Genomic DNA, 23545 nt, shown 5'->3' on the forward strand with positions numbered 1-23545 from the left:
AGTCTGTGACACTTCGATGTCCTAGCCCAGACAGTTACATATTCACTAGTATTGTGAACCCTTAGTGCCATTCCATCTTTCGCGGGGGCGTCGCCATCCATGGTTATTTTTACAAACAAAGGGGGGGCAGGTGGAGTCAATGGCACCGGTGAAAAACGAGCTTCCGTCCAATCCACTGCTTCGTCCGCAGAGCCAGGTGGCCCGACTTTGATTCGATGTGACAGTTCGCTTCGGCACCTCAGCATTCTCAAGGCCCGAGGAGAGTTCTGCCAGTTTGCTTCCATCACCGGGATCCGTCTCTGATGGCATTCCCGACCGATGTTTACCGTTGGGTTATCCCGTTGGGTCCTCCGTTTGCATATGTGTACCCAAGGTCCGGTGATTCGGTAGCAACGGACATTTCCTCACAGTATGTGTGGGGGTAAAACCGTTCCGCACTTGGCGCAGGAACGACCGTTTAGGTTTTAAGGAAACGTGTTTCTTTTTACCTTCGCAGACTCAGTGTCTTTGCTTTTCGCAGACGGGGACCGACGGGTTGCAGAAACTGCGTCTCTCGGACCAGCAGTTCATTCAGTAAGGAAGCGACATTGGAACGGATTCGGGTTTGGCTGAATCTTTTCTCTCTCTCACTTGGGATCATTGTTTCAAAATTGGGGGACCAGGTCCGACAGGTATCGCCATACGTTTGAGGCCCAGCCTAACCCGTTGAGGTCGGGTTTACCCTTACAATCACTGGGAGTGGGTGTTGAGGCACTGCATACGGGGAAAGGGAAAAATTTTTAATGAATAAAATATATTTAAATACATTTTCAAAAATTACTTTCGGGCCATGTCCTAGAGAGGATGTAATTCAGTCCCTAGGGTCCCTGACACTAGGAGGGCAACCAGGTAACAACCCGTCTTCCGCTAGCCGAGTTTCTGGTTTTCAATGCTCTTACGTTCCCACCCGAGGAATGCCGTTTGTGTCTATTGCCCGAAGTTGAATTTGACTTTTATCAGTCGGCGCTCGGTTTAATTTTTAATGTTTTTAATTTCGTTTCGACAGAGTTCATCCATCGCACGAGTTAGGTGGTCTTGAAATGATCATGTTCATTTGTTAGGGGTTCAATATCATTTCGTTAGCAACAGGAGATGTCAGACCAATGTGGGTGGGTTTTGGACAATCCTCACAATTGGGTGAAATCGGAGTTAACGCCGGCTCAGATTTTCACATATCTCGGAGTGGTCTTCGATCAGCGTGCGTATCCACAATTTCCAAACGTCGGCGCGTGATCACGTGGGGTGGGGGCCACCTCGATCGTGCGGTTCATTCAAACGATAATTTTGTCACGGTCACAAATATAGTGCCTCTGGGCCCATGGTTCACTCATCCGATTGTCCCTATCGTTCCGTTGCACCCCCTGGATCTGATCCTGTTCACGGATGCGTCGCTGCACGGGTACGGGGCGCATCGTTGGATCAAAACACATGCTCTCGAGAGGAAGCTTCATATCAACTGTTTGGATTTGTTTCATTTCGGTGGTTCCGACACCGTCGAATTCTGTTGAGATTACGTCGGTAGTGGCATATCTAAAAAACGGAGACTTTTAATTTTGCGATGTTGGAATTCTGCGACCAACTAGGGACCACTCTGTGGGCGAAACACATTCCTTCATCGGTGAATGTTTAGCAGATGCCCTCAGTCGACATACCCCTGTTCAGACGGAGTGGATGTTGAAACAAAGGGGTGGTCGCAGCGGTTCTTCGGGTGTGTGGGGCAGTCCACAGGTGGACATGTTTGCCACATGGTTGAACAACCAATTGCGGTGTTTCGTGTCCCCCACCGTACCGGACACATTGGCGTTGGAGTACGACGCGTTAAGTATGATTGGACGGGACTGGATTTTTAATGCCTTCCCTCCTCCTGTCTTACTCGGCAAGGTGTTGACCAAAGTGGTCCAGGAACCTTGTCACGTGACGTTGATAGCTCCTCTGTGGGTGGCGCAAGCCTGGTTTCCACAGCTCCTGTCACTGTTAGTGGCAGTCCCGTTCCGATTACCAGTGTGTCCGATCTACTCAGCCAGCGACTGAGTCAGACGGTGTGGCATCCGAAGCCGGAGGTCTTCCGGTTTCACGCGTGGAGGTTATCAGGGCTTCCTTGCGACGCAGAGGTTTTTTCGACAAGAATTGCGCATCTCGTCTCTTCAGCAAAGCGCAAATCTACCGAGTCGGTTTATCAGTGTCACTGGCGTATGTGGGTTCTTGGGCGAACGCACGGGATTTCGATCCCTTATCGCCTACTGTCAACGATTTAGCGGAGTACTTTCTGGCGTTGGTCCAAGAAAGGAAACTTAAAGTCATGACAGTGAAAAGTCACAGAGCTGCGATTTTCACTACTCTTAAAACAGTGTGGATGTCGTGACTTTTCTACCAACTTGTTGCATGATTTACTTAAATCATTACAATCCACGGTTTGAACGACCTTCCATTATTCCGAAATGGAATGTCTTTCTGGTGTTGCATGCTCTTAAGGGTGCGCCTTATGAGCCGTTGAGGTTTGCTAGTCTTCGTGCCTTGACGTGGAAGACTCTGTTTCTGGTTTCAACTGGCAGCTTGTCGTCGGATCAGTGAGATACATGCTTTTTTGCATGACTTGGTTGATTACAATTCGGACGGGTCTGTCACTTACGTACCGACCCTATCTTTGTTGCTAAAAACCAGTCTCCAGGGGAAGAGTTTCCACCTACTGTCATTCACAGTTTCTCGTACACTGTCATCTGATAACTCGGATAGACTTTTGCCCGGTGAGAGAGCATGAAGTATTATTTGCAGCGTACGAAAAAACCGGCGGCAGGGTAAAAAGAGATTGTTTATTTCTTATACCATTAGGCCGGGTGATGTCACAAAAAAATGCTTTGTCTCGATGGATAGCAGCTACCATCAAGCTAGCATATGAGATGGCGGGTGATCATGTGTTACGGAATTTCTCTGTTAAAACCACATGAAGATCCGAGCCATTTCTGCTTCCCTGAATTTTCATGACTCTTTAAGTATTATAAAGGTCATGAATGCAGGGGTTTTGGAAAGGACGGCACACTTTTGACCGTTTCTATTTCCGGGATATGGCGGTTGGTCCTGACGGTACGCGTAGGATCCAGGACAGTCATTGCGGCTCAACACGTCGTGTCTGTGCGCAGGGCAACGGAAAGGGGTCGACCTCTTTTCCGTCCGACTGCCATCGTTTCACACTTCGGACATGTTTAACACTCCACTCTTTTCTGAGGGATGGGGTTTTTTTGTAGTGTTGTCCTACCGTTTCCTCTCCCTGGGGAGATGTTTTTCCTCCTTTTCATGGGGATGAGTTTTTCTTTTGGGAAGTCCCTTTTTATTCCCAAAAGTTTTTTGACTCCTTGTTACCGTATGTCGTGGTTCGTCCTATCTCCATGTCATTACTTCAAAGGAGCTTTTTGGGTACGGGTAAGTCCTCTATTTTCTTACCTCCTCCCATTAATGTTGAATTCACGTGCTCTAACAGTGTCATTGCACGTCCGTTATAGCATATTTGTTGTGCTAGCACAGTAAGTTGAATAAGACTATTAGAAAATTTGTTTCTAATTTTCATTATTATTCATACTTACCTAGTGCTAGCACAACAAACTATACCTCCCACCCACCCCTATGAGGCTTTCCCTCGGTGGGTGGACTTTGAACCGAGAATGAAGTTACAGGTAGCCCGTGCAAGGATAGCATTGCGCATATCCGGCAAGGGAGAGAAGTCTGCAGTGTGTAGGTATGACTCAGGTTGAATAGCATATTTGTTGTGCTAGCACTAGGTAAGTATGAATAATAATGAAAATTAGAAACAAATTTTCTAATTAAACGTGTTTCTGGTTGTTCTAATATTTGTACTAGGTTAAATTTCATTTTATTTACTAAAACATTATTTATTCGTACGTACGAAATTATTTGAATACAAAATCCAGTTTGGGCTTCTTATAATTATTAAGACATGAAAAGCAAAATGAATAAACAAAATTTTTATTGATTTAATACACATCAAATAGCACACGGCGTTCGTTGTTTTAACAAGTGTCACATTGACTGAATTAACTATATCAAATAAACAAACGTTTTATTTATTTAAATAGAAAGTGTCACTGTGATTAATTGAATGAATGAAGTTTATCGGGTGTCAGCTGAGAAATAGTCTGTCGCTGTTGTTTGTTTTTTCCTGATGTTTCTTTCGAGGGCGAACTCTTCTGTCATGACTTCTAAGTTTAACACTGGTTGTAAAAGTCTATTTTCTGTAGTTACCGCAAAGTTTTTGAGCTGTTTTAACATTTTGAGCACTTCGGCATAATTAAGTTCAGACATTGTGTCCAACTGTGTGTTGTCGTCATCATCTGAACTGTCGTCTGCTGGTTTCTCCTCACTCTTGTCAGTAGATGTGTGTGCCATCACTAGATCATCTTCCCAATCACTCTTATCCGGATCCTCTGTTGGAATATCATGATCAAAATCAACAAACTCAGCCACTCGAACCTCATTTGATATGGTGGCTATTAATGTAGCGAGAGGAATGTTGTCATCATTTTCATCATTGGGTTCCTGCTCAGAGGAGACGGGAAATCCACACATCATAAAACACTTGGCGATTGTTGTTTGTTGTGTTTCCCTCCATGCAATGTTAATCCAGTTTACTGCATCCAAAACTGTGATTGCCTTGCAGAGCTCGGTTACATTTGCACTGTCTTCCACCCGTGAAATGAGAGATCGCATCAAATATTTTCGGTATCGTGCCTTGAATGCCTTAATAATACACTGGTCTAATGGCTGCAGCACTGAAGTGGTGTTAGCAGGAAGACATTTCACCGTTACGTTGCTCACACTTAGATCTTGACCATGGGATGGTGCATTGTCAATAAATAACAGTATATTTCATCGTTGTCGTTGCATCTGTCTGTTAAGTTGTTGTAGCCAGTCACGGAACAGTTCAGATGTCATCCAAGCTTTGCGGTTGGCTGTCCAAGTGACAGGTAGTGTGTCCTTGTTTATGTTCTTGAAGCAACGAGGATTCTGTGCTTTGCCAATCACCAAAGGTTTTAACTTTTCTCCAGTTGAACTACAGCACAATAAAACAGTTAATCTTTTTTTTGAAACTTTACCACCTTTCGCCACCTGGGTTTTGTAAGCGAGTGTTTTTTCAGGTAATGCTCGAAAGAACAGTCCGGTCTTGTCACAGTTGAAGATATCCTTGGAGTCGAAATCTCCAGTTATCGTTGGTAGGCGTGTTTTGTAATCATCAACGTCGTGATTGACACCTGCACTTTCCCCATTAACTTTGAATTGCTTGATGCGAAGCTGCTCGGCGAACTGAAGATGATGATGATAACTAGTTTAACGTGCCCATATACCACTAGGGTTTCGAACACGCCCATCCCTAGTCCGACCTCCGATAAGATCGGTGGCTTGACTCAGGATGGAGGGGAGGGGGAGGGGGGGTGGGGGCGGTGAAAATGGGCAGAATTTTGAAAATAGCAATTAGTAAAAAAGTTAATAGATTAAAGAAAAAAGAAAAAAAAGGTTACAAGCCAAAAATAAAAAAGAATTGACTGCTCGGCCGAATATTTATATAATTTGGAGCATTTTAGAAGGACAGTCCAAAATTAAATAAGAGAAAGAAGAGAGGATCGGACTATTTAATAATATTACAAAAAAGAAGTAATTTCGACATAAAATTTTGAACGCAGATCTAAATGTTTAAAGTCCGATCGATATGTCCACGCGAGTGGCCTCGTTACGGCCGTTTGGGTGCACAGCTTAAAGGGACGAGATGGGTTGCATCCCGTCAAGAAAACCCCTAGATTGACAGTCGATAGACGTTGAAGGTGTAGTGCTGTGCTGAAATACAGATCTTGAGAAGCCGGATCCGTCTGAATGAGTAGAATATCAGACTAGGATATAGTCCAGTCGTCATGGGTTGGTATAGTGGTGCGGATGGTATCACTATAAAGCAATGTAAAGTCTAGAAAAAGAGTAGTAGGGGCCGACCCCGCTTCCTATTTCTTCTTAGAGTGGGGCGGTCAATCTTCCAGTGCTGCTAGGACAGGCTCGGACATGTACAGACTAAACGCGAACAACCGTGGCGTTCTGCAGAATGGCCGTCATACGAGTCACGAATAAACAAGTCAACATAGTCAGACGGAGAAATGACGTGGAAGCGAGGAATCTCGCTGAAAAAGAATCCAACCTGGTGGTGCAGACTATCAAAACGAGAAGCGTTCCAGCGTTCAATCAGTTCCAATGGCCACATACATCCCAGTAGAAAACTTCATTTCGCTGACAAAAACAACGAAATGAAGGACCCCCAAGTCGAGCACACGAAAGCACGTGCAGTGTGCACAAGCGAAACAAACACATCTTACCGCGTGGAGCTCCAGACTGGGAATCGCGAATTGAAGAGCCTTTTCTTTTAAAATTGGGCCGGAAATTGGTAGAGTTTTAGATCTTGCCTGATTAAACCATTGGTGCAACAATCCATTTAGATTTTTAAACTTTCCATTTGTTATTCGATGTTAGCATCGTACAATTGCAGGTAGTGTTGTTTGCGCTTTATGATGTCCGATACTGTCTGTTTTCCAATTTTAAATGTTTGTGCTAAATCTTTCTGTTTTGACTGTGGATTTGAATCAAATTGTTGTATTAATTTAACTTTAGTTTCTAACGAAAGTTCGATACGTTGCCGTTTTTTGGGTTGTTCCGCCATTATAAATGAAATAAGACAACACAAAATATATGAGTGACTCGCATCTATTTATACATGCGTTAGGTTGACAAGTATAACTCACCGAATTCATAAGAGTGAAATCAGTTAGGTATCAACACCCACACTAATATTAATCCGATTGATCTAACGGCCTTATATAGTGCATTTTTCCTCTGAGAATATATGTCAGAATTATCAAATGTTTGATATCCAGTAGCCACTGATTGATAAATCAGTTTGCTCTAGTGGTGTCAAAACAAACTAGAACTCTAAACCTTTAGCATACACATGTACATGCTTAGGAAACTATTGGTAACTGAATGGCTACAACATTAAGGAAATAATACTTGTATTACTTGGAAAGTGTAAAATCCTTTGCATTGGCTAAATATAATTATAAGCTTTGGTTTTAAGTAACAAATCTTTTTTCCAAGGTTGTAACAACTGTATTTATTGCTGACAATGTGTGTGTAATGTTTATAATGGTGGTAATTTAATAGCCATGTTTATTGTTAAGTGTCAAACTTATGACACATTTTGCACTAGTGTACCTGTACAACAGAAAATCCAGGTACATTTGAAGTTGATAGATTATTTGTTTATTCAGTAACTTTTACTTATAGTTGTGTTTTAGGTCATTGTTACCCTTTGTCTAGACATTAAGGGCTGAATTTACAAAGCCTGTTTATGTCTTACACGCTTGGATTCACAACATTTAGTTAAAATATACAAATCGGCTTCTAACGTTCTTTCCACAACATGTTTTATTTAATGATGTCCCAGCTGGCGTAATTATGTAATTTTCTGGTTTATTGAAGGATAACTTTCAGTTTATCTTCGATGTCCAATCAGAATAGAGTAAATTGTATAAAAGCAGAAATTTGGTAATTATATACATGTATATATGTAGATGTATATGACTTAATTATATTATTAGTGTTTTCGCTAGAATCTTGGCAACAGACTGGTAAAAAAGGAAATGTCCCCACCCCTAATGTCAAGGTATGATGTACACAATATTGAGTGTGGTAGTTTTCATGCATTACAGATTTTAAGGAGCTTTTATTTTAAGGCAATATCAAATTTATCCAAGATTTTGCATACAGTTGTTGGATTTTTATTATTTCTTAATAATTAAACCAAAACTATTTATTTTTCAGACTAACAGTAATGGCTGTTTATAACACAAGAAGAAAAACTGTACAATCGGAGTTTCTTCTGTTGGCAGCCATCTTGTTTTCTCTTTTGGGTGAGTCAAGTTTCTTTATATTCACTATTAAAGTAGGAGATCCTTTTCTAGAAATAATTTATTTGTGATAAAACCTATTTGTTATAATCAAAGAAATTTTTCCAAGACTGTTTTGTTTCTAAGAAAACTTGAATTTACTATGTAGATGTGTACCATATTTTGTACCAGCCTCATCTGTTAAATTCAGTAACATTTTCAGACTAGTACTCTATTGCTCATATTTCATAAAAATTACTTAAATAATTACATAAAAACATTACATTTCATTAATGTTTTTAGCTTGTTTTTCCTAAAATCTGGTGGCAGAATGTAGCTCAGTGGTACAGCGCTCGCCTGATGCGCGATCAATCTAGGATCGATTCCCATCGGTGGGCCCATTGGCCTATTTCTCGTTCCAGCCAGTGCTTCACAACTGGTGTAACAAAGGCCGTGGTATGTACTATCCTACCTGTGGGATGGTGCATATAAAAGATCCCTTGCTGCTAATCGAAAGGAGCTAGTAGCCTATGAAGTGGCAAAAGCGGGTTTCCTCTTTCAATATCTGTGTGGTCCTAACCATAAATAAAATGTGTTGAGTGCGTCGTTATTTCTTTCCTTCCCTAAAATCTTTGCAGTTTATAAATGGGCTTTCAGTAAACAATAAACTATTATTACAATAGTGAATTGGTGGTAATGTGATATATATTCATAAAAAGTATGCACCTGCCATGACACTGTTTACAACTCATGCTTTTCAGTTATTGGCAACAAGTCATTGTATGATAAATTGTTTTCAATGGACACTCGTGTATTAATCTCTATGTACAATATATTCCATTTCATTAAAATTAATGAATTAAAAGCAGTCCTCATATTTGAGGATTTTTTTTTCATATACCGTATGTGGCTGAATAACCACTAAATCAGATATTTAATTTAGAAGAATTCTTGCTTATGATGCACTTTAGTAAAAACTATTTTAAAAAAACCCAGAAGGCTGTTTCCTTCATTAATATGCCATTATTTGATAATTCAATAAAATCTGTTCATAAATTAATACAGTAACTAGAGAGGTGTGTGTAGTAATGATTTACAGTGACAAATGTAGCATTGAACCCTAGCAGAGAGCATTTTGTTTATGAGGAAAGGGGTGGAGGTGGGATGGCCAAAATATAATAATCAGTACCTGTAGCAAAAGGCTGTGATCTACTGAGGGTAGGTGTGGGCAGGCTTGCCATTCAGGTTTTTGAATCATAGATGCCTTGAGGTATATTCTCCGATATAATTTAAAATGTTTTTAAAAACAATACAGTGACATGTGTATCATCTTTCAGCGAACGTGAAGACTGGCATCACCACAAAGCCGGATGTGGTGGTAGGAAACCCTGGTTCAACAGCTGTGCTGTCCTGTCAGGCTAGCGAGGCCAACAGCCAGGTAAACCATACAAGTCTACTCTTAGAAAAGTACATCAGTTGCAGTTGTGTTATGATTTAAAAATGTATTTTAAAAGTGTTTCATTTCTTCTTTTAAAAAAATTATATCATTAATGTGGCCATCATCATCATCATCATCATCATCACCACCACTACCACCACATCATGAACATCATCATCATCATCATCGTCATCATCATTACCACTACCACCACATCATGAACATCATCATCATCATCATCACCACTACCACCACACCATGAACATCGTCATCATCATCACTACCACCACATCATGAACATTGTCATCATCATCATCACCACTACCACCACATCATCAACATCATCAAAAATCATCATCATGCCTCAGCTAATTGAAGAATGTGCCCAGGAGAGCATAGTTGAATGAAAATCAAGTTAAAATTTAATAATTTAAACAAATGAGCATTAATATTAATCTATATATTGTACAAATACATTACTCATATAAATAATTATGTGAGAACATGCAAATGTGTATGTTTAAAACAATGACATTCTGTAACATCATGTTGCATTTGCTCGCTTGATGCTCGGTCGGCTTGGGATCGATCTCCGTCCTGATTGGGCTGTTTCTCATTCCAGCCAGTGCTCCACGATGACTGGTATATCAATGGCCATGGTATGTGCTGTCCTGTGTGTGGGATGATGCATATAAAAGATCCCACACTGCATAAAAAAAATAATAGCAGTTTTCTTCTAATGGTTACCAAATATTTGACATCCAGTAGCAGATGATTAATTAATCAATGTGCTCTATTGGTGTCGTTAAACAAAACAAACTTTATTTTTTGTTGCATTTGTTTCACAGCTAAGATCTGTTGTGTCTTTTGGTCCAGTTTCATTTCATGTTAAATTTACTTACTAGGCTTAAGTCCAGTGGTTTAACCACTACAGTACCGAAGTGGGTTTACAAAGCTAGGACTGGATATAAATTGCTGTCACACTGTAAGACTGGGACCTCTGTCAAGCATGTCCAAACATTCCAGCAATGATGCATTTCATCCACCAATGAAGGAAGGAAATGTTTTATTTAACAACGCTCTCAACACATTTTATTTACGGTTATATGGTGTCCGATCCACCAATGAGGGCAATGTGACCCCAGCCTACTTTCTGCAGTAAAGTTTTCAGTCTTCACTCAAGAATAATTACATTGATTTTCGTGGAGCAATGCCAGATGATGATAGCTAATTTCTTATGACCGGTCTCAGTGACATGTGTTGTTAGGCATTCAGCTGCAAGGCTGATAGGTGCTTCTGTCCTGATGGGGTGTATTCTTGCTCAGTAGGTGGAGAGTTCACTTAAAGTGCTTTGGTTGAAGGGTAGAACCCACATGCATGGTAGACCATTTCTCTGATTAGGTGTCTTCCCCATCCCAACCAATGCCCCACATCTGGTATATCAGAGGCTCTGGTATATGCTGTCCTGTCTGATGGAAAATGCATATAAAAGATACTTGGTTTCTCACTGAAAATTTTACTTTTTACCTCTAAGATGTGAGAATTACAAAATGTTTGACATCCATTAGCCAATGATTAATGATAAATTGGTGTACTGTTCCTCATCGGTGGGCCCATTGGGATACTAGAGTAGTGTAGGAAATAGAATAAAACTGATTTTTGTGGATTGTTTCTTATATATTAAACTGACAAGTAAATATGTTTTAAATATCTATTTAATGATACTTTACCTAATTTAGCATTTACTTGTTTGGGCTCTCATTGATGTACAAGGTGGTGTTTACTCTTGAAATTAAAATTAAAATGTGTTATAGTCTGTTCCAATAAAGTGCACAAATCACCTGTTTACTGATATCTTTCTTTTAATTTCAAGAGTAAACACCACCTTGTACATCAATGAGAGCCCAAACTAGTAAATGCTAAATTAGGTAGAGTATCATTAAATAGATATCTACAAAATATTTACCTGTCACTTTAATATCAAAGACATACTCAACGAAAATCAGGTTTATTCTATTTCCGACACTACTATAGTATTTCTCATGCCATCCTATACTCCATGTCTGGTGTTACAAAGGCCAGGGTATGTATTATACTGTATGTTGCATGGTGCATATAAAAGATCTCCTGTTGCTATTCAAACGAGTGGCCAAGGAGTGGTTGCATCAGGTTTCTTGTCTCATTATATGTGAGGTCCTTTATCATATGTTATACACCATATAGCCATAAATAAAATGTCTTGAATGCGTGTATTGTTAAAACATTTCTTTTTCTTTTTCTTTTTTTTAAATTTACCTCTCTTCTCAAAAAGTCAACCTCAAGTCTATGGATGCCATTGAACACTGACGTAACACTACACTTCTTTTCATGTTTTATACTATGTGTTACAAATACTATAGGCTGAATTTATGAAGCCTGTTTTACTGAAACACAGGTTTACTGAAAACACAGGTTTACTGAAACACAGGTTTACTTAAAACACAGGTTTACTGAAACACAGGTTTACTGAAACACAGGTTTACTGAAAACACAGGTTTACTAAAACACAGGTTTACTGAAACACAGGTTTACTTAAAACACGGGTATTTAAGCATTGTAAATTTTATGTTCATTCCGGTAGTTACATGTTTGTAAGACATAAAGAGGCTTTGAAAATTAAGTCCCAAATGTTTAATGATTTGAATCATAACTTCTAATTGAAGTGTGTTATATCAGCATTTTAATTTTTTATTTTATGAGTATAAACTATTTTTATTGTAAGGAGATATTTAATATTTCACTTTATATTCCTGTGATATTTCCAGCTTGACTGGTGGTTCCTAGATCACAAAACACAGATATCATCAGGTCGCAGTGTGCTCATCAACGATGCCAGCAAATACAGTCTCATATTTCCACAAGGTTTGATGTTACGTTTGCTCAAAAGACACTTTTATTAGTGCTGTCATACTTTTACACTCAATTACATTTTACACAAAATTGTATCTCACACAATTTTACAGAGAGTTACATTTTATACAATCTTACAGAGAAATACAGACCTTGACATGAAACAAATTGAGGGTAGTGCACGATTTCAATCTGTTTTGACCCTTTCTGTCAGTTTCCTCCGACTCTGTCTTCTGAGCTGTACACACCATTGCCTACCTGTCTCAACTTCCTCCACGGATGCAGTCTCTGTGTATTTCCCTGCATCCACCTGGCATCCTCATCCTCTGGCACTAATAAAGCTGGTCTGACCCATAGCACTAACGACCGCCGGTAGTAGGGGTGCATAGTAGGTGGTTACAAGTGCCTCTTAACAATGCCAGAAGTAACCACTGAATACACTCCAAACTGGTCAGACCAAGCTAAGAGCTGATGGGGAATGGCAGGTGTGTGGCACAGATAGCCACAAGAGACAAGCACATGTTGTGGTTGGAGAGACAAGGACTGGGATGTAAAGGTGGACAGCAAAAGAAGTTGAAAGATAAGAGGAGTTGCCAGATCAGGAAGAAATGAGATAGAATTCAAAGGAGGGAAAGGAAAGGGGGCAAGGGGATAAAAAATTTTTTTTAAATTGAGGGGAGTGATTAATTGTTCCCTTAACTTAGATTATGGGGAGCCATTTAAGATATTGCCATACTGATACATTATACATGTAAATACACATGCTGAGGGTATCGAAAAATTAATCTCCTCAGAGCGAAAGTGAATAGAATTACATTTTACCATAAGCGTCACCTGTCCATATCAGGATGATTCATTTATGTTTCCATATTTTTTATTCAATTAATGTTCTAGTTATCTATCGTGAGCACACACTTCAGTTCTTTTGCCTGAATGTCAAGGACAGAATATTTAATTTAATGTTAGTGGTTAATGGTTAGATCACACTTCCATACTGGGTTGTTCTCTTGCTCTGTGCTTGGAGCCTGCATGTACATGGATAAGAACTGAAAACTTACCTTAACATATATACACACTGTATTGTAACCCTAACCATAACATATATACACACTGTATTGTAACCCTAACCGTAACATATATACACACTGTATTGTAAACTATACTCTTCAAAAAAAGTAGGGGAATCTGAAATATTAATGTTAATATCAACTATTAGACCGAACATACGTTTTGACCACAGATATCCTAGTAAAGAACGTTCAGGTCTGTTTATCAACACACCAAAACACATTCCATAGTTTGCACATGCATCACGCAGTTGCCCCGTACACGTGCGTGTCATTCTCGATTTTGACTTTTTAATTCATGTGAGCTTCTAAAGGATTATGTGGTGAACCATTACATGCCGTGAAAATAAAAGTTGTTGACTTCAGGATCACCAAAACCTTGTCCATATGTTCCAATTATACTGCATTTGTGAAGATATTTTCATACTTCCGGTACCAAGTATCAAACACACAGTTCCTTAATGATTTGGAAATAATGTTATTTAAAAAGTAGGTCAATACATGTTTGACGTTACTAATACTGTAATTCACTGGTTATGCAAATATAATTCATCTTATAAAACAATTGGTTACCTAGATAAATATCACATGAACTGACTTTTGGTTACTTTATATAATGGAACCTGTCTAAACTGGACCCTGAATAAATCAGAATCCTGTCAAAACCGGCCAAGTTTCATTGTACCAATTTTTAACAATTCTAACACATGACCTTCTAAACACCAGATCCTGTCTGAACCAGATAAATATTTGCTCCCCGACATGATCTGGTTTAGACAGGTATCACTGTATTTTGATTTGTCCCCGATACAATCCTAAAACATGGAGTAAAAATAACCAGTTTCATGGTCATACAGTTGAATGACATTAACATTTTAACAACTATTTTCAGATAGTTCTGGCTACATGGCAGTGAACTTGCAGATTCGTGATCTGAAGACTACCGACCACGGCTACTACCGCTGTGTTATCCATGGTACCCAGGATGCAGTTACACACCAGCTCACTGTCATAGGTAAATACTACAACTAAACAGCAGTTGTTGTTGTTTTCTTGTTGGAACCATTGGGCTATTTCTCAATCCAGCCAGAGCTCCACGACTGGTACATCAAAGGCCATGGTATGTGATATCCTGTCTGGGATGGTGCATATAAAAGATCCCTTGCTGCTAATCGAAAAAAGAGTAGCCTATGAAGTGGTGACAGTGGGTTTCCACTCTCAATACCTGTGTGGTCCTTAACCATATGTCTGATGCCATATAACTGTAAATAAAATGTGTTGAGTGCGTCGTTAAATAAAACATTTCCCTCCTTCACAAGAGCACATTGAATTTTTTTATCAGTTGCTGGATGTTGGACATTATATGTAGTCTAAGAGGAAACCCACAACATTTTTTTTTTATTGGTAGTAAGAAATGTTTTTAATTGCACAATACCACAGACAGAACAGCATATACCATGACCTTTGATATACCAGTCATGAGGCACTGGTTGGGATTGGGGAAAAGCCCAGTCAGAGAATGGGTACACTGAGGGGTTTCAGTTGTATGACCAGAGCACCCCAGGCGAGTGCTCAACAATCTAAATCCCATCTCCAAGAAGATAATGATTTTAACTGAGCATTAGCACTACCATGCATATTCAGGCCATCAGACCAAGCGGAAGATTCTCTACCAGTAGTTGTCCCTCCCCATTATTATCATTATTATCATGTTATTTCAACTTATTTTCATGCTTATATACAATTAAGGTTCAAGCACTCTGTCTTGGGCACACACATCAGCTATCTGGGCTGTCTGTCCAGGAAAGTGGGTTAGTTGTTAATTGATTGTTTGTGGTTAGTGAGAGAGAAGAGGGTGTAGTGGTCTTACACCTACCCATTGAGTCATTAAAACTCGCTCTGGTTGGGAGCCAGTACCGGGCTGCGAACTGTGTACCTACCATCCTTATGTCCGATGGCTTAACCACAATGCCACTGAGGCTGGGTAAGAAATTAAAAAGCATGACCCAAAATGCAATATGTTTATCTTTTGATACAGTAGATGTGTTTTGTTTTATAGACTCTGCTTCTCTTTCAGGGGCTCCTAAAATACCGACAAATGTGAATATATCAGCTGCAAATTTTACAGGTATGGTAAAATATAGTATATATTTAGGTTGGCAATCATTGTACCATCACAGGTGTGTTATTATGTAATATATATTTAGGTTGGAAATCATTGTACCATCACAGGTGTGTTATTATGTAATACATATTTAGGTTGGCAATCACTACCATCCCAGGTGTGTTACTATGTAATACATATTTAGGTTGGCAATCACTGCCATCCCAGGTGTGTTACTATGTAATACATATTTAGGTTGGCAATCACTGCCATCCCAGGTGTGTTACTATGTAATACATATTTAGGTTGGCAATCACTGTACCATCCTTCAGAATGTGTTTTCTTTCTTGTCAGGGGAGGTGAGGTCGGGTTACATTTTAGATTGGGTTTGGGTTTGTTGGCTTTGTGCACCTTTAAGGCTCTTTATCGTTAGCCCAAAAACGTTTCCTCAGCTTTATGGTTTTCTTTTAATTCATTAACCTAGTCTCTCACCAAGTACCTTTCCTTTTACACATCGATACCATGTACGGCTGTTTGCATTTGATTTGCTGTTGAGATATAGTTGGACCAGTCCATAAGTATTGGGAGTTGGGGTAGAAAGCACTTGGTGAAAGGTCAGGTTCAATATTGTTTTATTCAAATTATAATCCTTTATTTATTTGATAAATCTCATTATGAGATTTTATACTGCTCCTAATGCACTATGGTTATACATGTATGTTAGTTGAAAGATATTAGCTTAAATGTTGTATTTATGTCATTATGTTATATACATGTTCTCTACACTGTAATATACCTAGATACAACTTTTGAATTTGATTAAATTATTCTTGTGAAAAAAATAATTACCAGCCTCTTACAACGGTATCAGTGGATGCAGATATTGGACACTAAAAACGTTAAAATTAAGTTTGAATCATATATCAATCATAACATGTCAACAGTATTACGGCTGGTAGGTTTATATTTCAGTGCTTCCTCCAACAAACCATTAATCTCTGTTCTGATCAGAAACCTGTGAAGCTTGAGCCCAACCTCCCACCTTACCTCCTATGGGCTAAAATTCCTTTTTGGTTAAATATAATTATATTTATTTTTTGAACTGACCGACTTAAATTAGTAGCGACTAAATTTATATTTAATAATATTTAATTATAGTTGTGGTTTTTTTGCACTTTCTAAAATATTTTAAATGCTATTAAAGTCCCAATCCCATGTTTGGTATAATAATTCTAAATTGTCCATTATTATTCTGTCCCAGACCAGATCACTGGCTATTCAGAGGCCAGGCTTGGGATAGACATGCCTGAAACCTGTTAAAAGGGTTCTCTCTCTGTCTCTCTCTCTGTCTCTCTCTCTCTCTGTCTCTCTCTCTCTCTCTCTCTCTCTCTCTCTCTCTCTCTCTCTCTCTCTCTCTCTCTCTCTGTCTCTCTGTCTCTCTCTCTCTCTCTCTCTCTCTCTCTCTCTCTCTCTCTCTCTCTCTCTCTCTCTCTCTCTCTCTCTCTCTCTCTCCAGACTACCTAAAGTTAAACTTAGTTTTGTTTATTGACAACACTAGAGCACATTCATTCATCAATCATCGGCTATTGGATGTCAAACGTTTGGCAATTACTGTCATAGTCTTCAGAGGAAGCCGGCAACATTTGTCCGTTAGCAGCAAGAGATCTTCTAAATGCACTATTATACAGACAAAAAGTACATACCATGACCTTTGATATACCAGTTATGTGGCACTGACTGGAACAGGCTAAAAGAAATAAATTCATTGAAGTCAATTAACCCTGTAAACCCATTGCACTGTGTACAAACTCTATACCACTGAGCTACATCCTGCCCCAACCACTTAGATAGATGATTTAACTTGTATTCTACCAAGAGGCGGAATGTAGCCCATGGGTAAAGTGCTCGCTCGATGCGTGGTCGGTCTGGGATCAATCCCCATCGGTGGGCCCATTGCCCCAACCACTTAGATAGATGATTTAACTTGTATTCTGCCAAGGGGCGGAATGTAGCCCAGGGGTAAAGCGCTCGCTTGATGCGCGGTCGGTCTGGGATCGATCCCCATCGGTGGGCCCATTGGGCTATTTCTCATTCCAGCCAGTGTAGCATGACTGGTATATGAAAGGCCGTGGTATGTACTACCCTATCTGTGGGATGGTGCATATAAAAGATCCCATGCTGCTAATCGAAAAGAGTAGTCCATGAAGTGGCGACAGCGGGTTTCCTCTCTCAATATCTGTGTGGTCCTTAACCATACATCTGATGCCATATAACCGTAAATAAAATGTGTTGAGTGCGTCGTTAAATAAAACATTTCTTTCTTTCCAGTAGCCTATGATCAATAAATCAATGTGCTCTAGTGGTGTCATTAAACAAAACAGACTTTTAGCTATATTCCATGTACAGTAGGAGTGTGATCTAGTGGTGTTGTTAAACAAAACAGACTTTTAGCTGTATTCCATGTACAGTAGGAGTGTGATCTAGTGGTGTTGTTAAACAAAACAGACTTTTAGCTGTATTCCATGTACAGTAGGAGTGTGATCTAGTGGTGTTGTTAAACAAAACAGACTTTTAGCTGTATTCCATGTACAGTAGGAGTGTGATCTTGTGGTGTTGTTAAACAAAACATACTTTTAACTGTATTCCATGTACAGTAGGAGGTGTGATCTAGTGGTGTTGTTAAACAAAACAGACTTTTAGCTGTATTCCATGTACAGTAGGAGTGTGATCTAGTGGTGTTGTTAAACAAAAGAGACTTTTAACTGTATTCTATGTACAGTAGGAGTGATCTAGTGGTGTCATTAAACAAAACATACTTTTAACTGTATTCCATGTACAGTAGGAGGTGTGATCTAGTGGTGTTGTTAAACAAAACAGACTTTTAGCTGTATTCCATGTACAGTAGGAGTGTGATCTAGTGGTGTCTTTAAACAAAACAGACTTTTAGCTATATTCCATGTACAGTAGAGTGTGATCTAGTGGTGTCTTTAAACAAAACAGACTTTTAGCTGTATTCCATGTACAGTAGGAGTGTGATCTAGTGGTGTCATTAAACAAAACAGACTTTTAGCTATATTCCATGTACAGTAGAGTGTGATCTAGTGGTGTCATTAAACAAAACTGACTTTTAGCTGTATTCCATGTACAGTAGGAGTGATCTAGTGGTGTCATTAAACAAAACAGACTTTTAGCTATATTCCATGTACAGTAGAGTGTGATCTAGTGGTGTCATTAAACAAAACAGACTTTTAGCTGTATTCCATGTACAGTAGAGTGTGATCTAGTGGTGTCATTAAACAAAACAGACTTTTAGCTGTATTCCATGTACAGTAGAGTGTGATCTAGCTCAGCCAGTAGAGTCTTTGTCTGAGGTCCCTTGGTCGTAGGATCAATCCCCCTTGGTTGACCATTTCCTCATTCTCATTTTCCTGTCCCATCCAGTGCCCCAACCGGCTAATATATCAAAGGCATTGGTATGTGATTTCCTGTCTGTTGGGAAAGTACATATAAAAGATCCCTTGCTGCTAATGGAAAAAGGCAACAGGTTTTCTCGAAGATTGTAGGCCTATATCAGAATTACCAAATATTTAACATCCAGTAACCAGTGATTAGTAAATCAATGTGTTCTAGTGGTGTCATTAAACAAAACAATTTATTTTCCATGTACAGTAATTATAAAAGAGTGCAAAGGCTTTATCAAGTAAGCTAATGTGCTGAGTCTTAAGAATAATAAAATACAACTTTGAAATATAAATAATGCCAGCTGTCTTCAAAAGATGATTACCTACAGCACATCTCAGTGTTTAGTGAGCATATGAAACCAAACGAGAAGAAGAAGAATTACAATGTCCCTACAGTTGAGCTCTGTAGAGATGTTTGTTTTAAATGTTACTTTCTGTCCAGGGTTTTACCACTAATCATTAATCATCTTGTTTTCAGCCTGTTGTCGCCAAGAAAGTGTTTCGGAGCAGTGCATGCCAGCCTGCCACCCGTCCAGTGTGGATCGCAGTGTATTCAACGAAACAGAAGTGTGTGCCTCCGATCTCAACAAACTACTCAAGTGTTTCTCAGGTATTGTAGGAAACATATAGAGGTTACTGCATGGGAAGTAATATTATGTGCTACAGTAATATTATGTGTTAGAGTAATATTATGTGTTAGAGTAATATTATATGTTAGAGTAATATTATGTGCTACAGTAATATGTGTTAGCGTAATATGTGCTAGAGTAATATGTGTTATAGTAATATTATGTGCTACAGTAATATTATGTGTTACAGTAATAATATTATGTGCTACAGTAATAGTATGTGCTACCATAATAACACTGACTAGTAAAGAGTGCAAAATGTTTACAATATAAAGAACAAGGTATCATTGTTCCGGACTTAGTCACTGGCGATGTTAGAGGTTAAGCCTGAGACAGGCGTGTTTGAAACCTTTGTGGTATATGAACACGTCAAAATAGTTCAAATCAAATCATTGTTTGTTCATAACATAATTCAGATTTAAAAATATTTGCCAGTAAGTTATTTGCTCCAATTATTTTTTAACAAAATCTCAATTATTAATTAAAATTACTTTGCTAAATTAAAATAAAATTTGTCAGGTTTTAAAATTTGTAATTGGCAAATTTAGCGAGTGTCAGTACTTAGCCCTGTATTTTCTTAATGTTGTGGACATAGCCCAGTGGTAAAGCGCTCGCAGTCAATCTAGGATCAATCCATGTCGGTGGGCCCATTGGACTATTTCTCGTTCCAGCCAGTGCACCACGACTGGAATATCAAAGACTGTGGTATGTGCTATCCTGTCTGTGGATTGATGCATATAAAAGATCCCGTGCTACTATTGAAAAAATGTAGCGGGTTTCCTCTCTATGACACATATGTTTGACATCCAATAGCCAATGATTAATAAATCAATGTGCTCTCATGGTGTCGTTAAACAAAACAAACTCTATCTTGATGTTGTTATTTCATGTAAGCATACATGTAATTGACAATTTAAATTCTTATATATTATAAAATTCCAGGAATAACACATGACATTACACTTTTATTATCAGTTTTTTATTCTAAGGGTAACACAGGGAATTTGTGTGTTATGATGTAAGATTTGAGAAATCGGCAAGCACAATGTGTTGGGTGTGGATGGGTGTGTTTCATGGTTGCAATTATTTATTTTTTTAAATTTTCTTAAAAATTTTAAAATTTACTAATTCATCATGAAATTTAAAACACTGCTGATTATGCACATAGGAATTACAGTTAATTTCTAATATTGTTAGATTCCCGAAATCCCGAATAAAGTTTATAGATTTATTTCATATATTAGTAGATTCCACAAATCGCAAACAGATTGTAGGTGTGTACTAGTATTTAGATACAAGGGGCCTGGTAATACATTGTGCCTTTGTATACAGTGAGTCTTGTTTTACAATGCCACTGAGCTACACAATATTATTGTTACGGACTGTCTATCCTAGATCCACATTTGGCATGTACAGATTATGTTCTTTTCTTGTTAGATTCCCCAGATCACCAGTGGAGTTCACAGTTTTATTTCTTATCTTGTTAGATTCCCCAGATCACCAGTGGAGTTCACAGTTTTATTTCTTATCTTGTTAGATTCCCCAGATCACCAGTGGAGTTCACAGTTTTATTTCTTATCTTGTTAGATTCCCCAGATCACCAGTGGAGTTCACAGTTTTATTTCTTATCTTGTTAGATTCCCCAGATCACCAGTGGAGTTCACAGTTTTATTTCTTATCTTGTTAGATTCCCCAGATCACCAGTGGAGTTCACAGTTTTATTTCTTATCTTGTTAGATTCCCAGATCACCAGTGGAGTTCACAGTTTTATTTCTTATCTTGTTAGATTCCCAGATCACCAGTGGAGTTCACAGTTTTATTTCTTATCTTGTTAGATTCCCAGATCACCAGTGGAGTTCACAGTTTTATTTCTTATCTTGTTAGATTCCCCAGATCACCAGTGGAGTTCACAGTTTTATTTCTTATCTTGTTAGATTCCCCAGATCACCAGTGGAGTTCACAGTTTTATTTCTTATCTTGTTAGATTCCCCAGATCACCAGTGGAGTTCACAGTTTTATTTCTTATCTTGTTAGATTCCCAGATCACCAGTGGAGTTCACAGTTTTATTTCTTATCTTGTTAGATTTCCCAAATCACCAGATCACCAGTGGAGTTCACAGTTTTATTTCTTATCTTGTTAGATTCCCAGATCACCAGTGGAGTTCACAGTTTTATTTCTTATCTTGTTAGATTCCCAGATCACCAGTGGAGTTCACAGTTTTATTTCTTATCTTGTTAGATTCCCAGATCACCAGTGGAGTTCACAGTTTTATTTCTTATCTTGTTAGATTTCCCAAATCACCACTGGAGTTCACAGTTTTATTTCTTATCTTGTTAATTCTTGAAATCACTATTGGAGTTCACAGTTTTATTTCTTATCTTGTTAGATTCCCCAGATCACCAGTGGAGTTTACAGTTTTATTTCTTATCTTGTTACATTCTTGAAATCACTATTGGAGTTCACAGTTTTATTTCTTATCTTGTTAATTCTTGAAATCACTATTGGAGTTCACAGTTTTATTTCTTATTTTGTTAATTCTTGAAATCACTAATGGAGTTCACAGTTTTATTTCTTATCTTGTTAATTCTTGAAATCACCAGTGGAGTTCACAGTTTTATTTCTTATCTTGTTAGATGCCCGAAATCACATCGGCTGCTGTCGTAGACGTTTACTACCAGAAGAATGTCTAGACTTCTGTGCAAACAACCCACCCACCTTGAGTCTAGTGCATTTGGGTTGTCTGCGTCGTGTTAATGACATCATTTCCTGTTTTGAAGAAGGTCAAGGTAATGAAATCCTTAGTGTGAAACAGTTGAGAACAATAATATTTATTATTAATATGAGTACTCAAGCAATTGAGAAACCATTAACTATTATTTTCATTGATGTGTAACATTAAATAATAATTTAAGATTTAAATTTGATAAAAGAGACTTAATATCATGATAATACTTTAAAGGGCTGTTCACAACTGTCAACATTTTCACTAGCTTCCAAATCATAATCTCAAAGCTAGCCCCTTCACTTTTTTATTTTAACATTGGCTTTAACCAATCCCCACTAGCATACGATTTGTATGCCTTCAAACTTGAATATAATTGAGAACAGTCCCATATCAGAATGGTTTAAATAAGGTCCTAAAATCAGGGTATGACAATTATTTGGAAAATTCACAAACCACAGGGCTAGTGGGTTTGTAAATTCCACTAGCGCACCAAAATAAAGCACTAGCCCACATTTCGTGTCAAGTACAACAGACTTTTATTAGGCTGGAAAGCAACATATGTTTCCAGGAACCCAAACCCTATAGTACTTAGAAAAAGGAGCTGACCTTCATTTTTATTTTTCGATGTTCATGTGTCTCATTTTTATCATAATTTTAAAAGGTTTTTCAAATTATTATTAAAATGTAGATGAAAATTTATCTCGACCTGTAGAAGCAATTGAAGTTTAAAAAAAAACGTTTTTTTCTTTTCATCCTATTTTTTTAAAGTTTGATTCTAAATCATTGTCCCGTTTTCACTCACCCCCCCCCCCCCCCCTCCATCCAGGTTTGATAATGTAACAAACTCATCTCTCTAACCACCTACAAACAAAAGAATGAAATGTACAATGCGAGGATGTGTAACACAATAATGCATGACCTTGTGTTCAGTGTATTCGGTAGTTAATTGTCACCAGGCCTACAGGGCAATATATCCCTTGTTAGACAGATATCAACAAATATATAAACAAGATCTAACTTGTTAAGTGATGACAAAAAAGTATTATCCTGTACATGTGTGAAACATTATCCAAAGTGCTGCACACATTAAACAGGTCAAGCCGGCTCTGATGTTATCATGAAAATATATTCTCTTCCCTGATTGCCAACATCCCTATCGTAAAGACTGAACTAAATAAGACACAGTAATTCTAAGCATGACTGGGGTTGTACTCCAGTTATACTAGCCTGTTAATTAATTACCCAACTTACAATTCACACC

The 23545-nt window shown here is 38.4% G+C and overlaps 2 protein-coding genes across 5 annotated transcripts in view; one reads left to right on the forward strand and one right to left on the reverse strand.

The window, feature by feature from the left end:
• The window catches only part of LOC121379136 (Ig-like and fibronectin type-III domain-containing protein 1), a 114727-nt gene that overhangs the window by 18846 nt on the left and 72336 nt on the right, over positions 1-23545 (forward strand). For all 4 annotated transcript variants that reach the window (XR_005958807.1, XR_005958806.1, XM_041507622.1 and 1 more), the window contains exons 2-8: positions 7906-7994; positions 9308-9408; positions 12213-12309; positions 14257-14379; positions 15442-15492; positions 19408-19539; positions 22193-22345. Coding sequence is in view for 2 of the 4 variants with exons in the window: in XM_041507622.1 (XP_041363556.1) it covers positions 7916-7994; positions 9308-9408; positions 12213-12309; positions 14257-14379; positions 15442-15492; positions 19408-19539; positions 22193-22345 (736 nt within the window). In the remaining 2 variants the exon portion in view is untranslated. The remainder of the gene's footprint in view (positions 1-7905; positions 7995-9307; positions 9409-12212; positions 12310-14256; positions 14380-15441; positions 15493-19407; positions 19540-22192; positions 22346-23545) is intronic.
• On the reverse strand, positions 4162-4758 carry LOC121379689. Its single transcript, XM_041508340.1, has one exon. The coding sequence runs from the start codon at positions 4756-4758 to the stop codon at positions 4162-4164; it is 597 nt and encodes a 198-aa protein (XP_041364274.1).

This window comes from Gigantopelta aegis, chromosome 8 (genome assembly GCF_016097555.1).
Source record: "Gigantopelta aegis isolate Gae_Host chromosome 8, Gae_host_genome, whole genome shotgun sequence".
Classification (NCBI taxonomy): domain Eukaryota; kingdom Metazoa; phylum Mollusca; class Gastropoda; order Neomphalida; family Peltospiridae; genus Gigantopelta; species Gigantopelta aegis.